This window comes from Mesoplodon bidens (assembly GCF_964165515.1).
Source record: "Mesoplodon bidens genome assembly, chromosome: 9".
NCBI lineage: Eukaryota > Metazoa > Chordata > Mammalia > Artiodactyla > Ziphiidae > Mesoplodon > Mesoplodon bidens.
Window position 1 is genome coordinate 95,886,989 of NC_138166.1, and position 24,996 is coordinate 95,911,984.

The 24,996-nt window shown below is 46.7% G+C and overlaps 1 protein-coding gene across 1 annotated transcript; it reads left to right on the plus strand.

The window, feature by feature from the left end:
- Positions 1-1,418: 1,418 nt before the first annotated feature.
- ARHGEF5 (Rho guanine nucleotide exchange factor 5) lies at positions 1,419-20,125 on the plus strand (the record flags this gene model as incomplete). The annotated part of the gene is made up of 14 exons (XM_081243958.1): positions 1,419-4,521; positions 5,324-5,375; positions 5,794-5,858; positions 6,069-6,322; positions 11,130-11,290; positions 11,817-11,969; positions 12,273-12,402; positions 12,647-12,721; positions 13,153-13,242; positions 14,386-14,543; positions 15,158-15,319; positions 16,725-16,795; positions 18,356-18,460; positions 19,189-20,125. 14 exons carry the CDS (start codon positions 1,419-1,421, stop codon positions 19,344-19,346), a joined length of 4,737 nt encoding a protein of 1,578 aa, XP_081100084.1. The 3' UTR covers positions 19,347-20,125.
- Positions 20,126-24,996: the final 4,871 nt, after the last annotated feature.

Sequence of the window (24,996 nt, forward strand, 5' to 3'; positions counted from 1 at the left end):
GTGCTACAAAGAGTAGCACAGTAACCCAGTTAGAGGATTGGGGAACACTTAAGGGGTTACATCAGGAAAATGTAGTCTCACAAGTAACAAGAAAGAGTATTTCTAATATCAAATTTGTGTCCAATGTAGTGTCATGCTGGCAAGAACCACCAAAATAAGCGTCCATAGAGTCTTGTTTGGAGTTAACAAGTTAAGATTGTAGGAGAGATGGGCACAGTGGTGCTATTGAAGCTCAGCTAGAGGTAGGTGAGATGTGAGGATATGAAGACAGCAGATGTGAAGAATTCCACTTACACACTGGAAAGATGAGAAAGACATGAACATGCTTAAATTCTGGTGGGATGCTTCCAACAAAGAAGGTGAAGGTATGGACGAATGAGATAATCCATAGCATCAGGTCCTGAAAAGGCAGGCTAAAGAAGGTGGCACTTAGAGAGGAGGGATGCTCTTGCATTGTCAGAGGGGGAAGGTGGACACAGTGAAGTGTGGGTCTCTCTGAATTGCAAGAAACTGAAGTCGTTCCTCTCCGCTGGTTTGTAAATTCTTTGCAAGGTGGGAAAGAGAGGTGGAAGGTCAATAACGTGGGCAGTCATGAGAAGAGTTCACACGGTTGGTGGAGGGAACGGGAGAGTAAGATAGTGAGGGGTACACAGTTCGATGGGCCTCATTGAAGTGGGTACCCATTGCATCTGCTCTGGTTCTCATCTAACAAGTCTAGTTATCATTCCACTTTCCAACAGCTGCCTCTATAATTGAAAAACAATTTTTTTTTGTTAATTAGTTACAGGCTCTGCCAGACCTGGTGGAAAATAAGATGAATGAAATCCAGACCCTCTATAAAGGAGATTACACGATGCTGTAGTACCTCAGACACTGGCCATAATGGCCAGACCTGTTTTAGTCCCCTCAGCAGCTTAGGTGGAGGATACCCCTCCAGACACTGCTTCTCTGGGCTCTTAGATCTAGGGTGTGTCACTCAGAGTGTCTGGGAGTTATATGGACCTGAGTCACTCTTGGTGCCCAGGGAGTAGACAGGGAGACACTATGACATAACACAATCTAGAGGGTAATGACCACTGGGAATGCTTGGTGCCCTTTGACAGCGGTCTTGTGCTCTAATTTAATTATCATCTGTCTCTCCCACAAGACTGCAGGCTCCATGAGGACACAGTCTTTGTGTGCCTTGTGCACTACTGAGAGGGTCACTTGGTAAATATTTATTAAAGGAATAAATCAGTGACAAGTTTTATAGAGGCTCTTGCTTATTTTGCGAAGTACTTTTTGTCTCAGAGAATGACAGTAAATGGAACCAAAGAAATCATCACACACTTGTTCTTTATGGTCTGTTCCTCTGATAAATAAAAGCAGAAGAGGGGATAGAAAGTTTGTCTCTTATTCCTCTTTAGGATTCAGCCCTGATGGAGGCCGAGGGGCCCCAACACGGAGCGGCGACCCCCATTCCTGCCAGAGTGGAATTCACTGTTATCCTGGCAGCTCCCATGAGAAGCAGGCGGACCCCTGCCTTGGAGCCTGAAGCTGCAGAGGGCGAGGACGCATCCTATCAGTGGGCAGAGAGACACGGGCTCTTGGAGGCCCAGCAGAGACACGTAAGGGATGTGAATGACTGTGCACCTGAGAGCATGACCTCTTTTCCCATCGAAGCCTCTGCAGATGTGGAGACCAACCAGGAAAACCTGATGGCTGAGGCCTGTGACCCTCCAGAGCACCAGGAGGCAGGGCCCCAGTGCCCGGCTGATAGACAGGCAAGGCCGCCGGCTCCCCCAGAGCTCTGGGCCTGCCCCAACCAGGGTGAATATCTAGACACGGCCTCAATATCCAGTGAACTGGGTAGCAGCATGGAGGTGGAATTTAAACCAGAACTCACTGCTTTGATATTGGAAACCGGACAAGCCGAAGAAGAGGAGGAACCTTCCCCAGACACCTCTGCCCAGACCAGATGTGGGCCTTGCTGTGAAGAGCAGCCTGCAGAGACCGACCAGCCACAGGACTCCGAAAGTGGACCTGCCAGGCAGGAAAGTCCAGAGAGAGAAGCGGCCGTGTGTCTCCAGAAGGCCAAGGAGCTGGAGGGACAGGGACAAGAGGAAGAGAGACTTCAGGGGGAGGGAACTCTGCGGGAGGATGTTTGTTCTGATGGGCTTTCGGGGCAGCAGATGGGAGAGCAGGTTAACGGCACAGAGGAAGAACAGAGACAAAACCAGCAGCAGATTCAAGATGATGTGATGCTTGTGGAACAAGGAGAAAGCAAGGGCCATAGTGGGGAAAGGGGAGGTCTGAGTTCTGGTGCGTGGGACTGGAGGACTCAGGGCCACAGGGATCTAGAACAAGGGCAACAGAAAAGCGGGGAGCTGACGGGGCCAGAGGAGAGTGAGGTGGATGCTCAGTACGAGGAGAATCAAAGCTTAGTGGGGAAATCAGTGAAACTCACTGGAAAGCAAGAAGATCAGGGTCTACAGGGGAAAGTGATGCCAGTAGAGGGGCAGGAGGAGAAGGCAGGGTCAAGTGAGGAGGAGCCTGGCGGTGGGCATGGGGACACCCTGGGGGGAGGGGGAGAAGAGAGGGATACAGAGGAAGGAGGAGAGCGTGATGTTCCTGCCACACTGGCTCTGGTAGCCCCCGAGGTCTCTTCTCCCTATGACTTGTTTCCAGATGCCCGTTGTCCCACAGCCAGGATCCCCGGGACTCAGACAGAGCCGAGGGCTGAGGAACCGTCCCCTGTAGCTCTGACTCCTACCCTGGAGCTAGTAGGATGGTCCCAGCAGCTCATTTCTTTACCTCATTCCTTTCCTGCCGCGGAGTCACCTGACCAAGAAACAGCTCAGTACAACCAGCAAGTGGGCTCTGAGCTGGGGAAAGGGATGGCATCCAGCCGGGGAGAGGAGGGGGTCTCTGTGACCCCTCCGAGGACAGCAGCGTCAGCCCCTCCCAGCCCTCCTGAAGTCTCCCCCGGCATGCCTGCCTCATCCTCTGCCGGCCCCCAAGTCGCCTTCCCCAGGAGGGAGCCCTCGGTTGCTGCATGTTCTCCAGAAACCTCCAGAGCCTCTCGACCCACCGACAGCCCCTCTCCCTGTGGGGCTTCTGAGAGCCCTGCAGCCGTCCTCCACGGCTTCCCCTCAGCAGGCCAGGCCAGCCCTCACGGTCCCCCAGGCAACCAAACCGGGGCGGCCCAGCACCCGAGGGGCAACTCCTTCCCGGGCTCTCATGGGACAGAACCGACTCCGGACCTGGCGGGAGTATCACTCTCCTCCTCCCACTCAGAGTTGCCCCAGAGACCCCCCAAAGCTGCCATCTATGGCTCTGTGATCCCAAGAAGGGGCAGGAGAAGCGGAAGGGACTGTGTCGTCGTTCCGGAATCCTCAAGTTCACTCCCCGCTCCAGGGCAGGACTCTCAAGAACTGGCCTCAAATCCAGCAAGGCCTGGCAGCCCCCCAAGCAGTCAACCGCGGGCCTCCACACATCCCTCAGCGTTTGCCCCAGGATCTCCTGCCCGTGGCCCTTCCCCACCCGCCGTCTCTGTAGATAAGAGGAGCCGTGAGCCTCCACCCCCTCCTGCCCCAGAGAAGAGGCGCGTCCACTCCATGGTGGAGGGAGATGGCCTTCGCTCTGCCATGGTCCCCACGCCGAGACGGTACAGCCATCCTCCTCTGCTGGCCCGAGGTTTAGGGCTACACGGCCACCCCAAAGGCCCACTGCCCCGAGTTCCTGACCCCCTTGTGGCAAGGCAGCACCGACCCCTGCCCTCCACCCCGGACAGCCCCGACCATGCTCAGACCTCTGTCTCTCCCAGGCAAAGGTACAACAAGCCATTGCCCCCAACCCCCGATTTGTCTCAGCCACTCCCTTTTCCTGTTTCTTCTTTGCGGAGCTCAAGGATCTACAAGCCTCTCCCGCCGGTGCCTGTCGTGAGCCCTCCTCCTGAACCACCACCGTTGCCCCCAAAGTCCAGGGAGAGGAGCAGGCACACTCAGGGGGGACTCGGAAATTCAGGGGGTCAGGCCAGGACCAGGCCAGTTTGTCAAGAGTGGACCGTCTCCACTCCCCATGCTGCGGGACGTGTCTCCTGGCCTCCGGCCACGGGCAGGTCGACAGACTCTTCACCTCCCGCCGGTAGGAGTAAGAGTGAGGTGCCCCCTGGCATGGCTTTCAGTAACATGACAGATCTTGTAAGCCCCCCTTTCCTGACCACCCCCTGGACTCTGGCGGTCCAGGGACCCATCTCAGAAGAGTCTGAGGTCCCTGCCAGAAGATCTTTCAGAAGAACAGCCCCCAAGGAAGGAGCCACTGGCCTGAGGAGGTCGGATCTAGGCCGAGCAAGGCAGCCAGAAAAGCTCGGCCATCCCCAGCTGGAGAAGGCGTCCAGCTGGCCTCACAGACGGGACCCAGGGAGACCAGCGGAGGGCAGCAGTGGACAGTCGGGGGTCCCCATTGAGGGGTCGAGTAAGCAGAAGGACTGGCACCGGCAGGGCCTGCGCAGACCCTCCATCCTACCCAAGGGCTCTTCAGGTGAGTGAGCGGCGAGGACCGCGGTGACATGCGTGTCGGGCCGAGCTCTCTCCAGCTCTCCCTTCTGTCCCCCAGCCTCCTGCTGGCTTCGCTCACCCACATACACAGCCCCAACGCAGAGGAAAGTCCTTGAGCCCCTCTCTGAGCTCATGGTGCTGCCTTTTCTTCTCCTTCCCCTCTATCTCCATCCATCACCCAACCATGGTATGGGGTTTTTTTTTTTTTTTTTTTTTTTGCGGTACGCAGGCCTCTCACTGTTGTGGCCTCTCCCGTTGCGGAGCACAGGCTCTGGACGCGCAGGCTCAGCGGCCATGGCTCACGGGCCCAGCCGCTCTGCGGCATGTGGGATCTCCCCGGACTGGGGCACGAACCCACGTCCCCTGCATCGGCAGGCGGACTCTCAACCACTGCGCCACCAGGGAAGCCCCATGGTGTGCTTTTATTGTGTTATCTCTTTTCCCCAAGATTGTTCTGGACCTCCCCCCCTCATTCCGCCACTACTTTCCAGTTACAAAGACCTGCTTGATGTCCTTCCAGTAGAAGAGAAGGCATCTTCTACTTGTCCAGTTCATATTCTGAAACGAGGGACGGGGACTGACCTGGTACTATTATCCTCAAATGCTTTCGACTTCAGCACTTTCCTCTCTCACGGGTTCCCAGTTGAGCCCTTTTACCCACCTACCACCCCCCATGCCCCACACCGATGCCTGCGTCTCCCACTCTAGATCTTATGTTCTTTGGCTCTCTCTGAATGCCCCTTCTGAAGTCCCAGTTTCATTTCCATTTCCGTTTTCCGACACAGGAGGTCCAGCCGTGGAAAAATCCCCTAGCCTTTCAGACGCCATTGTTTTTCGGTGAGTCACCCTCTCTCCTAATGGATACGGTTTTACTCTTTTTTCTTAGGATACTGAGACGTTCATTAGTTGACAAAGGTTCTGGGACCCTGTCTTTTCCAGGGTTAAGGAGGGGAAGAGACAGACCCCAGGTTTCCAGGGTGTAGGGAGACATTTTATCTGTTTCCATCAACTGAGTCCAAATCTCCCATCCCTATATAGGCCATTTGGCCCCATGAACTAAACCCCACCCCCGTAAAAAAAGCTTGACATCCAAAAAAGCTTCAAACTACCCAAAAGTGGGTCAGGCTACAACTTGCCTCTCCAGGGGATTTGGCCCTGACATTCAGTGGTTAGAGACTGTCTTATCTGTAGTCACCTGGGGCTTCTCCGTGTCTGAAGGCCAGCAAGCACCACGGAGCCCTTCTTGACTCCACAGGGAGAAAAAGCCAAAGGAGGTGATGGGAGGCTTTTCAAGACGTTGCTCCAAGCTCATCAATTCCTGTGAGTACCTTGAAACAGAACTGTGGACCCACATGCGTGTTCTGCCCAAGACCGGAGAGGGATTCCTGGCTATCAGCAGTGGGCTGGGGATATCTTTAGGGAGAGAGAGATGCCCGGAGAGCCAGAAGCAGCTTGGTGGCTTCTGTTTGTGTGCCTCAACTCCGCAGCTCCCTAATTCCCTCCCTCCCCCATGTTTCTTCACCCCTGTAGCTCAGCTGCTTTACCAGGAGTACAGCGATGTGTTTCTGAACAAGGAGATCCAGAGCCAGCAGCGGCTGGACAGCCTGACAGAGGCACCGGAGCCCGCCTCCCCCCGACAGCCTCGAAAGGCCTTGGTGTCCTCGGAGTCCTACCTGCAACGCCTCTCCATGGCCTCCAGTGGCTCCCTCTGGCAGGAAATCCCCGTAGTGCGCAATAGCACTGTGCTGCTCTCCATGACCCACGAAGACCAAAAACTCCAGGAGGTACCTAGCAGGGCAGGGTGGAGCAGGGGGAGAGGCTACAGGAGGGAAAGCAAAGGCTCACTGCTCTCGTCCTTATCTCCTGCTCCCCACCCCCACCCCCACCACCACCAGGAGCGCGCTGTCCCTACCACATAACTCACCGCACACACGTATTCATCACGCACACGTGCACACCGTGACAGTGAGTCATCCCCATTGAGTTGCTTTCTGAATGTCACCGCTCTCCCTCCTCCCACCTCCTCATGCCATTGCCCATGAACTCCTCCCTGTTATTGGTTTGAGCTCCTACAAAGTGGCCGTGCCCCTGAATTTGTTGGGAGGAGTGTGGAGTTAATCTAGTTAATCTAGTTAGTCTAGCTTCAGGCTAGACTAAACTTTCCTTCTTCAACCAGGGTTTCAGTCTACACTAAAGTTTTCCTCTTCAACCAAGGAGCATGCAGGGGCTTTTTGTTGGGTCCCTTGAAGAGTGGCCCTTGCAGCTGTCCTGTGACTTTGGTCTTCTAGAGGCTTTTGAATGACCATCAGTCTCTGCTTGGTCCTTACTTCCAATAGCAAGACTATAGGAAAGGCTGTTGGTCTGATGTTAAGTTACTACTATTAATATGTTTTACTTGGAGAGCTTATCTTAATAATCAATCTAAAATATGGGTTAAAACTTTTCTTCCTGGGAAGACAGTATGGCACGATGGAAAGGCATTATGGAACAATGTTTAAGTATTTAGGTTCTGGCTTAAATAACCTGGATATGAAGCTCACTTTAATATTTGCTAGCTATTTAACTTTGGCTAAATTACTTAATCTTTCTAAGTTTCTGTTTCCTCATTTGTAAAACTGGGTTGCAAAGAGCTACTGGGAGAATCAAAAAAAGGTAAGTTCCTGTTCATAGCAGTACTATTTATAATAGCCAAGACATGGAAGCAACCTAACTGTCCATCAACAGATGAATGGCTAAAGAAGATGTGGAATATGTATACAAATAGACTCACTGCCATAGAAAACAAATTTATGGTTACCCGGGGTGGGAGAGAGGATAAATTAGGAGCTTGTGATTAACAGATGCACACTACTATATATAAAATAGATAAATAACAAGGACCTACTGTATAGTACAGGGAACTATATTCAATATCTTATAGTAACCTATAATGGAAAAGAATCTGTAAAAGAATATATATATATGTGTGTGTGTGTGTATGAGTATATATGTGTGTATACCTGTATGTGCATGTATATATATATAGGTACAACTGAATCACTGCTGTACACTTGAAACACTGTAAATCAACTACTCTTCAATTAAAAAATATTTTAAAAAAGGTAAGTTCCTAGTACATAGTAATCAATCAAAAAATGTCTACCACTTTATTTTTTTTTCCTGAAGTATAGTCGATTTACAATATTAGTTTCAGATGTGAAACATAGTGGTTCAATATTTTTATATTTTTTCTCTAAAGTTATTATAAAATAATGGCTATATTTCCTTGTACTGTATAGTATATCCTGGTTGCTTATTTATTTTATACATAGTAGTTTGTACCTCTTAATCCCATACCCCTATCTTGCCCCTCCCATCTTCTCTGTCCCCACTGGTGACCCTAGTTTGTTCTTATATCTGCGAGTCTGTTTCTGTTTTGTTATATACATTTGTTTGTTTTATTTTTAGATTCCACATACAAATGATAACATAGAATATTTGTCTTTCTCTTTCTGACTTATTTCACTAAGCATAATACCCTCTAGGTCCATCCATGTTGTTGAAAATGGCATAATTTCATTATTTTTGTGGTCAAGTAATATTCCAGTGTGTGTGTATATATATATATATATATACACCACATCTTCTTTTTCCATTCCTCTGTTGATGGACACTTAGGTTGCTTCAATATCTTGGCTCTTGTAAATAATGCTTTAATATCTTGGCTCTTGTAAATAATGCTGGTATGAACATTGGGGTGCATGCGTCTTTTTGTATTAATGTTTTCATTTTCTTTGATATATACCCAGGGGTGGAATTCCTGAATCATATGGTAGTTCTATTTTTAGTTTTTTGTGGAACTGCCATACTGTTTTCCATAGTGGCAACACTAATTTATAATCCCACCAGTGGTGTACTAGGGTTCCCTTTTCTTTCTCCACATCCTTGCCAGTATTTGTTATTTGTAGACCTTTTGATGATAGCCATTTTTCCAGGTGTGAGGTGATATCTTATTATAGTTTTGATTTCCATATCTGATGATTAGCAATGTTGAGCATTTTTTCACATGCCTGTTTGCTATCTGTATATATTCTTTGGAAAAATGTTTATTCAGTTCTTCTGTCTGTTTTTTAATCAGGTTGTTTGCTTTTTTGATATTGAGTTTTATGAGCTGTTTATATACTTTTGGTATTAAACCGTTATCGGTCATATCATTTGTAATAGGTTGTCTTTTTGTCGATGGTTTCCTTTGCTATGCAAAAGCTTTTAAGTTTAATTAAGTCCCATTTTAAAAAGTTTTGCCTTTATTTTGCCTTAGGAGACAGATCAAAAAAAATACTGCTACAATTTATGTCAAAGAGTGTTCTGCCTATGTTTTCCAGGAGTTTTATGGTTTCTGGTCTTACATTTAGGCCTTTAAGTCATTTTGAGTTGATATTTAATGCAATCCCTATCAAAATACCCATTATATTTTTCATAGAACTAGAACAAATAACCCTAACATTTATACAGAACAACAAAAGACCCCAAATTGCAAAGGAATCTTGAAAAAAAACAAAGCTGGAGGTATCATGCTCCCTGATTTCAGACTATACTACGAAGTTATACTAATCAAAATGGTATGGTATTGGCACAAAAACAGACACATAGATCAATGTAACAGAGTAGAGAGCCCAGAAAAAAATGTATAAACTTATGGTCCATTAATCTTTGACAAAAGAGGAAAGCATGTACAAAGGAGAAAAGATAGTCTCTTCACAAGTCTGGGAAAACTGGACAGCTACTTGTAAAATAATGAGATTAGAACATTTCCTCACACTGTATACAAAACATTTACTACTTTAATTTCAAATCAGGCTGACCTGGGTTTAAATCCTGGATCACCATTTACTAGCTGTGTAACATTAAGCAAGGTATATAACTTCACTAAATCTCAGTTTACTCATCTAAAAATCAAGGATAATAATGACTACTTTTCAGGGTTGCTGTGTGGTTTAAATGAAACAACACATATTTAGCTTTTAGCATGGTATCTGGTATATAGTTTGATACACACATTAGTGCCATATCCTCCCTCTTTCAGAAGTGGGAAGGAGTAAAATTTTGGCCTTAAGGACTTATGGATAAACAGTGCTTTTACCAAGCCAAACAGGTATACATTTTTAGGTTTTTTGAAGCTCACACTTGGGGGCCTTGTGCTGACCTCAACTTTTAAAGCATATGGAAGATATTTAGAAAATCACTGGTCTGCCCATATTTATGGACCAAACAGTGGGCAGATGATTTGAACCCTAGCTCTCTTTCACCAACTCCAGAATTCAAGGAAGTCCACCAGGGCCCCTAGGCCAGCCCTGGTCTCACGTTTCTGAGAAGAAAAGCCTTTATACTTATACACATATGTTCCTTTCCTGAATTAGCACTTCTGGGGAAAAGTGCTTTCACTGACTCCATTTCTTTTGACTGTCACAACATCTTTGTGAGGAGAGGGTCACTATATCTATACAGATAAGAGAACTGAGGTTCAGAGAGGTACATGAGCCACCCAAAGTGATATACTCAGCGAATGTTAGATCCAGGACGCAAATGAACCTTCAGTGCCCTGGTTCAGTGTTGTCGTGTGTGAGCAGCCTCCAGCCATGTCATTAGTTATCCAAGTCACCACCACGGTGTGTGTGTGTGTTCTTTCTCTTTCCTGTCCATGCATTTGTCTTGCATACTTCGATGAAGAGCATGACCAGGCCAGCTAGAGAATAGGGCTGAGTCATTGTGTCTCCTGCTGGAACTTCCCAATAACTGGGCTGTTCCCATTAAACCACAATTGCACCATCTCCTTCTCAAACATCCTGCTTCCTTCCATTGCTCCTCAAACCTCAAATTACCTTCATCCCCTAAATCTGTTCCTCTTCCAGGGTTCTCTAGTTCAGTAAGGAACTCTGTCATTCACCCAGTTACCAAACTCAAAAACTGAGGCATTAGCTGTGACTCTTCCTGTTCTTTCCGCCCCTATTTCTAGCAAATAAACAAGCCCTTCCAAATCTCTCTCCTATATAATTATGAAATTGGCTTACCTCTCCCCATCCCCATGGTTATTTAGACTTTCATCTCTCCTCTGGAATAACTATGATGCTTACCTAACATGGCTCTCTTGCCCCCTCTAATCTTTTCTTCATACTGTGCTCAGAAATATCTTTATACAATAGGAAACAAATTAGATCAAGTTAGTCCCATACATAAAGCCTCTTTTCATTTCCCCACTGTCTTAAGCTATTTTACCTTCTTTACATAATCCTCCAGACCTCCTCTCTGCCTCTCCAGCTTCATCTCCGGCCACTACTTTTGTACCCTTGGTTCCAAGGATACTCAGTTTATTTGAGTTTCTTGAAAGCATCTTTGTCTCTTCCACCTTTGAGGGTTTGCACATGTTTTTCCCTCAGCTTCAAAGGTTCTTACTCTCTCCTCCCAGATACCAGGTTGGATTCTGGTGTTGACTGTGAGCTCTAAAAGGATCCGTCTTGTTAACCGCTCTACCCCTGAAATATTACACAGTGGCTAACATACGGCAGGGATTCAATAAATGTTTTTAATTAGTCTTCCTCCTCTCTAATCTCCTAGGCCAAATTTGAGCTGATTGTGTCAGAGGCCTCCTACCTGCGCAGTCTACATATAGCCGTGGATCATTTCCAACATTCAGAGCAGCTCCGGGCCACCCTTTCCAACCAGGATCATCAATGGCTCTTCTCTCGTTTACAGGATGTGCGTGACGTCAGCACCATGTGAGCTTCCCCTTCTCCCAAATACCACTCAGTCAGCCTCACTCTCTTTAGTCTGTAAACCTCTCATTGGCTTTTTCCTTTTTCAGAACCCTCTCATTGCTCCCTCCATGATTCCCAGTGGCTACAGGGATAGAGAGAGCAAAGAGAGGAGAATGTGAGTGGGTGGTTGGGAACAGTAATGGGTAAACGAATGAGAAATGCTTCCTGGGTTGAGGTTTTGGATGTGCTGTGAGCATGCAGAGCATTGGAGATGACGTGGGAAACATCTGAAGATCAGAAAACCAGAACAGGATGAAAAGAAGAGCAAGAAATGGGATATTAGGACCAGAGAGTTAGATCAGGGGCAAATGAGCGGCAGCCTTGGAGAGAACTCTAGTGCATGGCGAGCAGCACAGAGCTAAGGACAGTCAATAGAAGTTATTGACGAATGGAGGGAAGAAGTAACAAGCTCAAGCTATAGCAGGGGTCAGCCGACTCCTCACTTGAGACCCACAAGTCTGATGAGACTTGTTTTAATCCTGTACAGGTTCCTTTCAGACCTGGAAGAGAACTTTGAGGGCAACATCTTCACCTTCCAAGTGTGTGATGTGGTTCTGAGCCATGCCCCCAACTTCCGCCGGGTCTACCTGCCTTATGTCACCAACCAGACCTACCAGGAACGCACCTTCCAAAGCCTGCTGTGAGACCTGATCCCCATCCCGTCCCCACGTGGGCCCTCTGATGACCTTGCACCAGACCCCCAATACCCAGCCCAGAGGGCTACCCCGAGTGCACATGTTCTTGTGCCTGCTCTGTGATCTCAAGCCCCACCCCGCTTCCAGATCAGACGCCCTCAGCCATCACATCTGGGGCTCCTGTACATTGGACCCCACCATTCTTTCCCAACCTACAGGCGTTCCACCGAGCCCCCACTCCCCACGCCTTCACTGTGTCCCCCAATACTCACCAACCCCTCCTCACCCAAGGCTCCCTGCCCACACAGGAATAGCAACAGCAGTTTCCGAGAGGTCCTGGAGAAGCTGGAGAGTGACCCCATCTGCCAACGCCTTTCCCTCAAGTCCTTTCTCATCCTGCCCTTCCAGCGCATCACCCGTCTCAAGCTGCTGCTCCAGGTAGAGCAGACCCCACCTCAGCCCACCCCCTTAATCCAAAGGACTATCCCTTCTCCTGCCACTGTCCCACCCCCTGTGGACAGTGTGAGCAGTCTCCCGTATCACCACCCCCACTCTCCTTTCTCAGAAATATTTGCCGATAAAATTTTGTTCCTGATCTTCTCCATTCACCCACCCTCATCACCTCTTCCTGTGTGCCCATCCCTTCTTTCCATCTGGCTCCCGCCTACGGTTTGTTCTGTAGAACATTCTGAAGAGAACACAGCCTGGCTCCTCAGAGGAAGCAGAGGCCACGAAGGCACACCACGCCCTGGAGGAGGTAGGCAGCTACCACCCCTACTCGGACCCCATGTTTGTTCTTCACAGAGGACTCTTCCCCTGCCCCGGCCCATGACTCCAGAAAGTACAGGCCCCTGGTAATGGGATTGCTCAGCTACCTCACTGCACCCACCAAACCTCCAAGCCTTCACACCCCACAGCCTCAAGGACACTCCATGCCAAGGGGCTACGCTCTCCTACCACCATCCCCAGATTAAATCTTACTTTCACGCAGCCCAGGAATGTTTTGTCAGGTCTCTACAAAGTATACCACAGTCCTAGAGCTTCAGTGTCTTGCTGTATTGGCTCACTTCCAGGCTGGTGGAAAGACCAAAGCTATCACAACCAGTTTCCAGATTTCTCCCAGGGGACGCAAAGCCAAAGCCTCTAACAGGGATCTCTTCCTCTCTCTTCATCCTGCTGAACACGCAGCTGATCCGAGACTGCAATAATAACGTCCAGCGGATGCGACGGACGGAGGAGCTGATCTACCTGAGCCAGAAGATCGAGTTTGAGTGCAGGGTAAGTTAGTCCCTTGGGTCCCCACCCTGCCGGGAAGCAGATCCCACAGGTCACCTTCTATCACAGAACCATCTCGCTCACGGTATCCCAGTCTCTAACCTCATTTCTGCACACCTGTTCTGCCCTGTTTCTGGGATACCCAAATGCCGACTTCAGTCTCCATGATATATTGTTAAGTGCAAAAGGGGAAATGCAGCACTATGTGTATCATATAGTATCTTACCTTTGGTGAAAAAGTAGGGTAAAAATCTGTATATGCATTTGCTTGTGTATACAGAAAGAAACTCTGGAAAGATACATAAGAAATGAAGGACAGTGGTTACCTGAGGGGGAGAGAGTGCCTTTGGGAACTGGGCAGATGAGAGAGAGCTTTTCAATGTAAGGCTTTATAAAGATATATTTTTGGTACTTGAATTATTCAATATTTTATTACATCTCCGTCTAGTCTAACCAAAGCAATATAAAATTGAATCCAAATATAGAGCCAAAATCTCTCATCCAAATACAAATTTAAAATAGAAGTTCCACATTCAAATTTCACCTCAGAACAGATACCATCCTTACCTCCCAAGAAGAGAGGGAAAATCCTTTATCTACATATTAATCATTGTTCAACACCCTAATCACTACCCAAACTCCAGCTCTAGGCAGACCCCACCTGGTTCTCTTTATTCTCATCCCCACATCTGATTCCGACTGCTCTTCTCCTGTCTCTGGTTATAATCGAAGAAAGAATGGATGTCAGAACCACCCTAAACTTTTAACTTCTAAGAGACATATCATACTGTTCTCCGCTTTGTTTGTTCACATGCCCCAGTTGGGTTCTCCCATCTCTTCTTCAGTTCCAGCTTCTAGGGCTGAGCTTTCTCATGTAGTCCCTCTCCTGGGATGGACCATAGGCACCTTCCATTTGCCTGAGCTGGGGACATGGGAGCCACGCAGCAGTAGACAGTGGTAGTTAGATGGTTCCGAGAGAAACAGAGTTTAAGTGGATGGGTTATGAGCAAGGAGGAAGATGTGAAAGAGATGATTGTCGGGGGTGGGACTTATGAGGAAGAGGATGGTGAGGAGGGCAGGCCTGGGAGAAAGCCTCATGCTTGTCCTGTCTGTGACACCATCTTCTTTCTCTTCCCTGCTCTGTAGATATTCCCGCTCATTTCACAGTCCCGCTGGCTGGTGAAGAGCGGGGAGCTGACGGCCCTGGAGTTCAGTGTCTCCCCAGGGCTGCGGAGGAAGCTGAGCGCACGCCCAGTCCACCTGCACCTCTTCAATGACTGTCTGCTGCTATCTCGGCCCCGAGAGTCAGTGACTGGAATGGGAGGCCAGAGCACAAGGGGAAAATGGGAGGAGGCGGGAGGGAAGGACTAAAGGGACAGGGAAGGGTCATGTTCCTAGAGAGGAACGCTTCTCACTGGCTCACCCCACGGAGGCCAGGTCATGACCCAGAGAGGAGGAAAATGGTCCAAAGCCAAAAAGGGGATCTCACCGAATTATATCCCGAGATCACCTGGCAGGACCTGGACCATGTTATAGACACAGAGCAAAATGCAGCAAATTAGCTTATCACATGTTCAGATCAGTCTGTTTGTGCTTTCTTTGGGCTGGACTCAGCCTACTAGCCTAGCATCGATACTTAGCCACTTCCAGATCCTAACTCTTTTGTCCTGAGGGCCTTAGAAACTTTATATTGGCTGTTTCTTCAACTCTGAAGTGGTAAAGCATCCGTTGCACTGGATATGTGCTTTGCCAAGCCATTGACAAATCTCTCCTAGGAGCAAGTTGACACCATCTTATGGTTTTTATGAGAATTTGCAGGCTGCAGATGCTAAGCCCAGGGGTTTTGAATTGGCAAGATATGAGGGTGGAGGAAGCATGATAACCCTAGAGTCAGGCTGAAAAGCCTTGTATTTTGCAGGGGTAGCCGCTTCCTGGTATTTGACCACGCTCCCTTCTCCTCCATCAGAGGGGAAAAGTGTGAAATGAAGCTGCATGGACCTCACAAAAACCTCTTCCGACTCTTCCTGCGGGACAATGCGCAGGGCTCCCAGGCTGAGTACCTCTTCCGCACGGAGACTCAGTGAGATGGGGCTGGGCAGGGGGGCTGGGGGGAGGGAGGGAGGGATGCCTGGCGAGGAAGCGGGACCAAGGCAGAAAATGTGTCCAGAAAACAGCCACAGTACTGCTTAGTCCATTCTGGACTGGGGAGCACCTATAGAGCATCCTGAACCCAAGCTTCTAGAGCTAATAAGTGACTTACAGGAGACTGGGTGGGAGAGGGTGTAAAGTCACTGTCACTACCAAGGCTTAGTGTCTGTTATGCTAAGAAGGACAAAGTCTATTGGATTACTGACGTCCACAATTGAATGTGTATAAGCCAGAAATTCCTCAGTGCCCAAGGCTGGTGGGGCATATATGTGAATAAGACGAAAAAGATAAGCACTGGGGTGCCTTCAGCTTTATTTGCTCCCACCTTCCAACCCAGTCCTCTGCTGAGCAGAAATCCATAGTGTTGAGAATTTTTGATTTTAATATTAATAATAATAAAATACATTCACACATATAAACACTGTGAAGAGTATTGAAAATAATACCTATAAAATCTGGTACACAGTATCTACCATTATAAACAATTGTAGCTATTATTGCTGTTATAAAAGATATAAGAAATCTCTTCTTTAAAATGTTTGACAAGATACTTAGTGGTCTGAACATCCTCATATTGTAGACACTTTGCATTTTTGTCCCTTAGAAGACACTTCAGGGTAGGATCAATAATACCTGCGCTCACTTATGGAACGGAGGGGCTGGTACAGGTGCAAAATGTCACCTAAGTCAAGTAATCAGATACAGGCTCATGTTCTTTGTCTAGCACTTTGGGCAGCATCTTCCTGGAACGGTGATAGTGTCAGCTCTCAATTACTCCAGGATGTTTGGAAGCAGAGGTTAAGATAATACAAAAACCTTCAGATAATTACAAAATTAGGCTTGGATTCTATTACATGACCAAAACAATAGTAGATATACCTCCCTGATCTAATCATGATTACAGAATAATTTTCATCTCTGAGATATTTGATTGAAGGAAGGTAGGCAGAAGAGTGTCAAAAAGTATGCAAAGTGATAGCGGGAATCTCAACTGAGATGAACATTTTGCTTAGTACACTTCCCAAAATGGAAAATCTACATGTGCATAATTGACAGTTGACTTTATGCCCCTACTTGAAAGATACAAGATGCCATTAAGAAGATAAGCCTGGAAAGAGAGGGGGAAAGATAAAGGATTATAAGACACATGAACATATGATCCTGTCAAATTTCCATCCAAGTGGAGTCCCATTGACTTTTGTCCTGGATATCATTGAACTAGACAACTTTTTGAACTAGAAAAGTCTTTTCCACGGTCCCTTCCCTTCCCTATCATTGGCCCCTGTCCTATACCCCCAGAGCTGCAGTTGAAGCTATGACCCTGCTTTGTTTTCTAGAAGTGAAAAGCTTCGCTGGATCTCAGCCTTGGCCATGCCAAGAGAGGAGTTGGACCTTCTGGAGTGTTATGGTGAGTGAAGGTCTAAGAGGGAGAGAAAAATGGTGGGGTCAGAAGTCTCCTTTAGATGCAGACGCTGGGTAGTAACTCAGGGAGGCTTCTATTTATTACTTTTGTCCAGAATTTCAGAGTGGAGGGCTGGTCACTGGAACTTAAACACCTGAGATGCATCTGCTTAAAGTTGCTCATCACCATGGCAGTGCCTCCTCCCCAGCACCATACATTCCTTGCCTTGGGCAGTAGTTTGCTCTTTTAAAATATCTGTAGATTAGATAGATATTTAGATTTTACTGACTTGAAGGTCTTGGGGAAATAGGGGGAGAGAGTCCATCTGGAGTAGGGGTTGGGGAGGATAGCAACACAGTAGATTTGTCCTGACCACAACCCCTCCTGTACAGGATGACCTGAGACACTGCCTTTACCCCAGGCTTCCAGGTACTCATGGGCAACCACAGGCACACACATTAGGAAGTGTCTGCATTCATGCTAAGAATGGACTTCTCGGTCTCATGTAAGCCCCACAGTTGTCCTCCAGCAAGGATTCTCTAATTCATATCCGAGAGGAACTGAATTCAAAGGAACACTGAGCCTTTAGTGACTCAAAAGAACAAACAAATACAAGGAACTTTGTAAAAGGAAGTAGGAGAACCAGGCTGTAAACGGAGTTATGCTCAGTGTTCAATCCGTCTGCTGGGCTTCAGTTCCCCAGTAGGTAAGGGAGGCAAGATAATTCTTCCTCCTTTACTGTGATCTTGTGAATGGTAGATATGGATGGGCTTTGGAAATATAAGTACAGATAACAATGCAGTGTTCTGTTTATTTTCTAAGAGAGCCAGTGCAGTGTGGTAGAGTAGAAAGAGCCATAAACCCATGTACGATAGAAGGCTGTGGGTCAGGCATACTCTGGGGCATCTTATTTGGAGCTTCAAATCTGTGGAAATTTCTCCTCGTTCACGAAGATATAGAAATACAAAAAATCCAGCATTTCCTTGATCAACTCAGTCATTTATAGATGAGGAAGGGTGTTCAGTGCCTTGCTTAGATCATACCTGGAACCCCACTGGATAAGTTTCTTCTAGTCCCACACCTTGTACCATGAAGAGAATGAAGAATGAGTCACAGACTCAGAATTTGCAAATTAGTTGGAGAGGCAGAACACAAACATGAAACAATTAGGTAAAAGATAAACGGTTTGCCATAGACAGTCACTTTAAAGGAGTTTAGAATCCACTGAGGACAATCAGGGAAGGTTTCAGTGGGAAGATGGGTCTTTAGCAGAATATCAATTATTTGTAATAATGAGTCACTAAAAGGTGGTCACAACCTATTTCTCCATCTTCGCTGGGGAAATAGAATTTTTGATTCATTTCAAGTCTGGCATTTCTATTTCCTTATCAACCATTTTGTTCCCTGGTAGAAGATGAAGACTTTTCCAATTGTCTTTCTTGTGTGTAACTTTCAACAGCCCAAACTTTCTCTCTCCCAAGTCCTCCCAAGCTCCCCCTGCAAGTCCTTTCTCATGTTCTAGTCGCCTGCCTTTCCTAACCTCTCTCACACTCTTCTCTTCCAAAGATTCCCCACAAGTACAGTGCCTTCGAGCCTACAAACCCCGAGAGAATGATGAGTTGGCACTAGAGAAGGCAGATGTGGTGATGGTGACTCAGCAAAGCAGTGATGGTAAGAGGGAGAATCCATGAGGAGCATGCTGGGCATTGAAGGTGGGACACTGTGGGTGGATGTCTTCATTTCCTAAGGCTGCTCTAACAAAGTAGCACAAGTTGGGTGGCTTAAAACAATAGAAATGTATTCTCTCATAGTTCTAGAGACTAGACGTCCAAAATCAAAGTGTTGGCAGGGCCATGCTCCCTCTGAAGACCCTAGGGGAAGGTCCTTCCTTGCTTCTTCCAGCTTCTGGTGGCCCCAGCTTCCTTGGCTTGTGGCAGCATCACTCCAAGCTTTCTCTCTTCCTTCTGTGTGTGTGTGTGTGTGTGTGTGTGTGTGTGTCCAGATTTCCTTCTTTTCATAAAGATACCAATTATATTGGATTAATGGCACACTTTACTCAAGTATGACCTCATCTTAACTTTACCAATTACATCTGCAACAACCTTATTCCCAAATAAGACCACATTCTGAGTTACTTGGGCTTAGAACTTCAGCATATATTTGGGGAGAATACAATGCAACGGGTAAGAGTGGAGAAGGCTCAGGAGCAGGCAGCTGTGGACTGTGCCAGACCTACAGCAGCCAGGGTGAGTGCACGGGGCGGCTGGATTTCCCAGGCTGCGGCCTCTCCAGTCCTTTCAGCTTTACAGTTCAGAAGAATTTCTGGGAAGGAGGTCTGGGGGAAATTATTGTGGGTCCTTTCCAGGTAATTCTTCTTCCCACCCACCCTGTGCCCATAGGCTGGCTGGAGGGCGTGAGACTCTCCGATGGGGAGCAAGGCTGGTTCCCTGTACAGCAAGTGGAGTTCATTTCCAACCCAGAGGTCCGTGCACGGAACCTGAAGGAAGCCCATCGAGTCAAGACTGCCAAACTACAGCTGGTGGAACAGCAGACCTAGCTGTTTTCTGGGAGGAATCCCCTGAGCTTAAGGACAAGATGTTCCTGGACAGGGCTGGCCCCAGAATCTGGCAACAGAGGCCTTCTGTGCACCAGGAACTAGACCTTCTGAAACCCAAGGACAACACCGAGCTGCCAGTCGCTAGTCCCAGGCCTCCTTTTTTTGTGCTTTGTGCTTGGTGGGGGGATTTTCAGGGACTTTGCACTGGACTCTGGGAACCTTTTCTCATAGGAAAAGGGACCAATGGGGCCTAAGCCAAGGAACTTTACTTCTACTACCCTGCAGTACTTAAACGTTCTCTGCTTCCAGAGTACCAATTCCAGTGACCAGAGTTTCCATCATGGCCGTGTGTTAAAGAGAATCTGACCTCAGCCCACTGGAGGAAGCTGTTTAAGGGGGATGAACACATCAGTTGGGAGGGTTAACCTGGTGACCTTTTAAGGTATCTTCCAACCCTAGAGATACCCCATAATTATCAGGGCGAGGTCAGTGCCTGCGGATCGGTGGCTATGTGAGGGCGATACTCCCTCACTCTAATAAACTTGGCACTTCTCCGAGTGTTTTCTCCCCAGACCCCTGAACAAGGTTCAGATCGTGGAATCCTATGAGGATTCTAGGCTATTTGATTTAGGTGTCATGAAAGACCACGATGGTGCCTGGGTTACGGTAGTAGTCAACTCTTTCTTTGACTCCTCAGAGTTTGGACAGTTTTTCTGCTTGTTATGGCCTCAGAGGTTGTATAAGGAATTAAAATGAGTTGATGGGTGATGAATACCCCATTCAAACCTCCTTTTTTACTGAACCCACAAGTTAAGGTCTAAGCTAGTTTAGGTAGATTTGAAAATCCTACTCTGACCATTCATGAGTTTATATTTTGACTTGAGTTATAGTGAAGGTATCATTACCACAGTTTCATCCTCTTTATGAGAAGCAGCATGGGGTAGAGTCCTAGAATCCTAGATTCTAGGAAATAGTCTGAGAATCCAAGTCACGAGACCTAAACTCCAGTCACCGCCTGGCCACGATGCAGCTTGTCCACGTCTCAGTTTCCTTAAAGGTAAAATGCAGGATCGAACCAAGTAGCCTCAAGACTCGCATCCAACTCTATGATATATGATTCTCTGTCTCCCCTCAGGTTGCCTTTCTCAGTTGAAGAACGTCACCCTTTACCTTTTTTTCTCATATTGAGCCCTCATACAGCAGTGGTAGCATCATCTTTTTTTTTTTTTTTTTTTTTTTTTTTTTTTTTGCTGTATGTGGGCCTCTCGCTGTTGTGGCCTCTCCCGTTGTGGAGCACAGGCTCCAGACGCGCAGGCTCAGCGGCCATGGCTCACGGGCCCAGCCGCTCCGCGGCATGTGGGATCTTCCCAGACCGGGGCATGAACCCACGTCCCCTGCATCGGCAGGCAGACTCTCAACCACTGCACCACCAGGGAAGCCCATAGCATCATCTTTTAAGTAGGCTCATTATGGTTCTTTCCTGGACATTCCACCACTCTGGTTTATCTTTAGGGGGCCTCGAAAGTAGCATTGCATTGCAGCTTTGTACAAAGGTAAGAATAATATGGTAAACTTTGTCCTATACCCAATTAATGATAGGACACAATAGTATCACTTCTGATAAGACATTTTGTTTTTAATCCATCCTCAAATATAAGTTAGCTTGCTTAATCCTTAGAAAAGCTATCACTATAGTAATTAAGTTTGGGTTAATATTAATTTATCCTAAACAGGCTGACACTGCTAAAAAAAATCGAAAATAGGGATGACTTCAGAGAAGTTCGATTGAGATTTTTCACTCTTTTCATAAAGCTAGCTTTTTATTATTAATATATGATATATTAATATGTATGTATTATAAGTAAAATAACAACTGATTCTTAGTAGCAATAACAGTAATTATAATCCAAATTTTTTGTTCACACCAGTATTTGAACACTGGCCACATGGCTCAAACAGAGCCATATCCAACCTTATATTTTCCAGGCAAACTCTCCCTTATTTTCCCAGAGAGGTAAAATATCAACGTCTGAATGATACACATGTAAAAAAAATTTTTTATTTGAATGACTGCTTCCTTGCTTGAAATTGCTAAGACTTTCTGAGCACCTTTAGAGCTGACTTCTATAAGACCGAAACTGTCTTTAGGAATTTAATATATATTTGTTTAATCGGGTTATTCTCACCTAATCTGGGAAATTAAGAGACAATTGGCTTCAACTTGTTTTTAGATCCTTGGTTTTAAAAACAAAAACCAACAACAACAACAGCTTAGGTATGAGTAATCTTTCCTGAATTGAATTACTAATTTTTTTATACTTTAGGTTTCAGAAAGTTGGGCACAGTTCTACTTATTGTCCCTTCCTTCTTCAGATTTCCAGAATTTAACTCAATTTTTTCCTTTAATCCTGCTTGGCATCAGTGTGTTAGAAACTTAGCAATTTTTTGTGAGAAATTGTGAAAACAACCATTAAGTAACACTTTTTGGACAGACTGTATTTGAGGCATATATGAATATACAGTATTTTCTTGGTTTTTTTGAGCTAAACCAGGTAGGAATAATGTCTTCAGGAGACATAAACCACAGTCCTTTTTTTTTTTTTTCTTTTGTGGTACGCGGGCCTCTCACTGCTGTGGCCTCTCCCGTTGTGGAGCACAGGCTCCGGACGCGCAGGCTCAGCGGCCATGGCTCACGGGCCCAGCAGCTCCGCAGCATGTGGGGTCCTCCCGGACCGGGGCACGAACCCCTGTCCCCAGCATCAGCAGGCGGACTCTCAACCACTGCGCCACCAGGGAAGCCCTGTAAAGTTTATTTTCACCATCAACTTTTCACTTAGACTTAACTGTGATCCTAAGATTGTTATTGTGCAGTCCTTGCTCTGTCAGTCATTTATAATGACTTTAATAAGATCAGCTTGCATGTTAGTACCCGGAAGGCTCACAGTTTGAGATGTGTTTATTCTCCCTAATTTTGTTTTCTCTTAAACAACTTATATATCCACGACACGAGGTAAAATGGATTTTGGTCCTAGGATGACTGATTTTTTTTTTTTTTAATTAGCCTTTGGGATAGGAGTTGTTTAAAAGTCTTTGAAAATGTAAAGAAATTACATTCACTGGCTCTCCTTCTTTTACACACATATTTATCTCCCTGAAATAAACCCAGTATCCTTTTGGACCCCATGTTGCTCTACCCATAATTGTCTGCGTGCTTTAAGGTATTTAGTGCCCTTATCATAACCTCTTCTTATTAATGAGGTCAAATTAGAAATGCAATATTTTGGCACGGTAGCCCTTTATAGACACAACCGCTCCTCACCCACCTACCCCGAGACACATGACTGAGACTTGTGCGTGTTTGTACATGGTTTTCCAAACCTCTGCGTAAATACCTTTTGGTGGTGGTGACTGCCCTATGGCTCACATAGTTCAGTTACCTTAGAGCGCATTTGCTCTTAACATGACTCAGGAGCTGCATGATTACAGCAGCTCAAAGCCTGTTTAATGTAATCTTCTAACTCTGAAATCAGGTGTGCCAGGGGGCCAAAGGTTACAAGCAAATGAGCTAAAGGGAAACAGGTGCCAGACTTAAGTCATGATTCAAATAGACTGAGAACATTCTCTATACTTAATGGCTTTTGACGCATTTCTTCCAACGCATCCATTTTCAATGACAATTATGGAGTGGAAATTTCACTTCTCCTTAGAAGAAGAAGAAGCAAAGCATGCCTTCAGTCTGCAGAATTCTCAGGGAAGGTCCCCTAAGCGAGGCTACGGCACAAAGAAGACTCAGGGAGTACAGGTGAGTGGGGAGCCTGAGAAGGAAAGGAGCTGGGTTGGTGTGAGCTGTAAGCTTTTTCCAAGCTGGTGAGGGAGCGCAGAGGGAGTGACTACAGATCCCAGCTGCTTGGTGCATGAGTCATGGCCCTGAGGGCTGGAGCCTGCTACAGGGAGGGGCCTGAGTCTGGCCCACAGAGCTCCCCAGGAGCACCAATGGGCAGACAGATATTTTCCTGGCAGTTTACCTGAGCGATTCAGAGAGGCAATTATCTCTGAACAATGCAGATGGAAAGCCAGAAGTAGAGCAGGAGCTGGGTCAGTTTGCACTGAGTGAGGTGGAGGCTCTGAATCTGCTCACAGGCCACAGGGCTCCAGGGAGAAAGTTCAGACTCTGCTGGGAAAAGTGGCTGAGGGCGACTGACCGTGGGAGACCATGGGAGAGTCCACAAGAGTCACAAATCCAGCAAGAGACTTCAGCCATCACAGAAGCAGTCTCAGGGAGAAAAGGAAAATGCAGAAGGAAAAGAGGGATCCGTGGGTGAGACTCATCCAGCCAGTTCTAGAGCGTTTCCTTATTGAGGTCAACCCGTGGGGATGAGACAGTCATCCACTGTTGGAGTGGAAAGAAACCTAAAGGTCTTTGTGTTTAACCCCTTCACTGTCAAGGTGGAGCCTGGTGAGGGGTCGTGATTTGCAGGCGGCCACACAGCCCGTGAGTCGGTAAGCTGAAAATCAGAGCTGCCTGCTCTTTACCTCTAGGATTTAAGCACATGATCTGCTGAGTTTGTGCTGCTCACAAAGGGCTGAGGGTGACTTGCCATAAAATGCAGAGATTGAGTAAACAGAACATGTGGAGGCAGATGACTTTCGAGAAAGTGAGAGGAGCTGGTGGACAGACTTGTGGGATGATTAAGAAGCAGGTTTGTGATTGGATTGAGCTTGGCCAGGCAACTGACTGGAAAGAAAGATAAGGACTGGTTTTTGCAGCCATTCATCATCCTTACACAGCAGGGCCCTAAGAACTGGAGAGTCTCAGGTGTGTGTGTGTGTGTGTGTGTGTGTGTATCTGTGTGTTCAGCTTTAAGGGAGGAAAGGACAAGAGGATCTGTAATAGAAGATGGAATCTATGCAGAGAGACTGGGTTTCCTCCTTGAAATCAAATGATACTGGCATAACAAAAAAAAGGGAAAAAAAGATGAAGGAGTTTCCAGTTGGAAATCAAAGAAAATGATGTATAAAATATTTTTCAAACATTTGACAGTAAGTCCTTTAAATTGATTCTGGGGAGACATTTTAGTTCACTGGGTATGAAAATATACCTTATTTCACTGATCCAAATAACAAAGAGTTATAGTAAGTGACAGAAAAGTCAAACCAAAATGAATAACGGGCAAGAAGGTAAAATAAAAAAGTGGGCAAATTGGGTCACTTGGGAAGATTCAATGCTTGTTGTGGCTTGGAGGGGGGCTCTGAATGACCGATTGCACCCCTGGTGGCTACGGGAATATGGATTGGGACAAGGGTGCCAAGCTGGAGAGAAGGGTGCCCTGGATAGAATTAGACAGAAAGGATGACACAACAGCCATAGGGCGAAAGTACGCGAGAAAGGACCATGGAATCTGTGTGGTTGGAAATTCCATTCTCAGACAATAAAACTGTGCATGGATGAATGAATGTACCTGAGGCAACTTGACCAGAGTAATGAGACTAAGAAACAAAGTGTGAAAGCTACACATGAAGATGCAGAAGCTATAAGGCTGAGGCAGAAGCCAGCTCCATATTTTATAAATCATTCTCCTAGATGCCTGGGCTCTATAACCTGAGGTCAATTTGACATTCTCTCCTTCCTACCCAGACAGTCACATTCTGT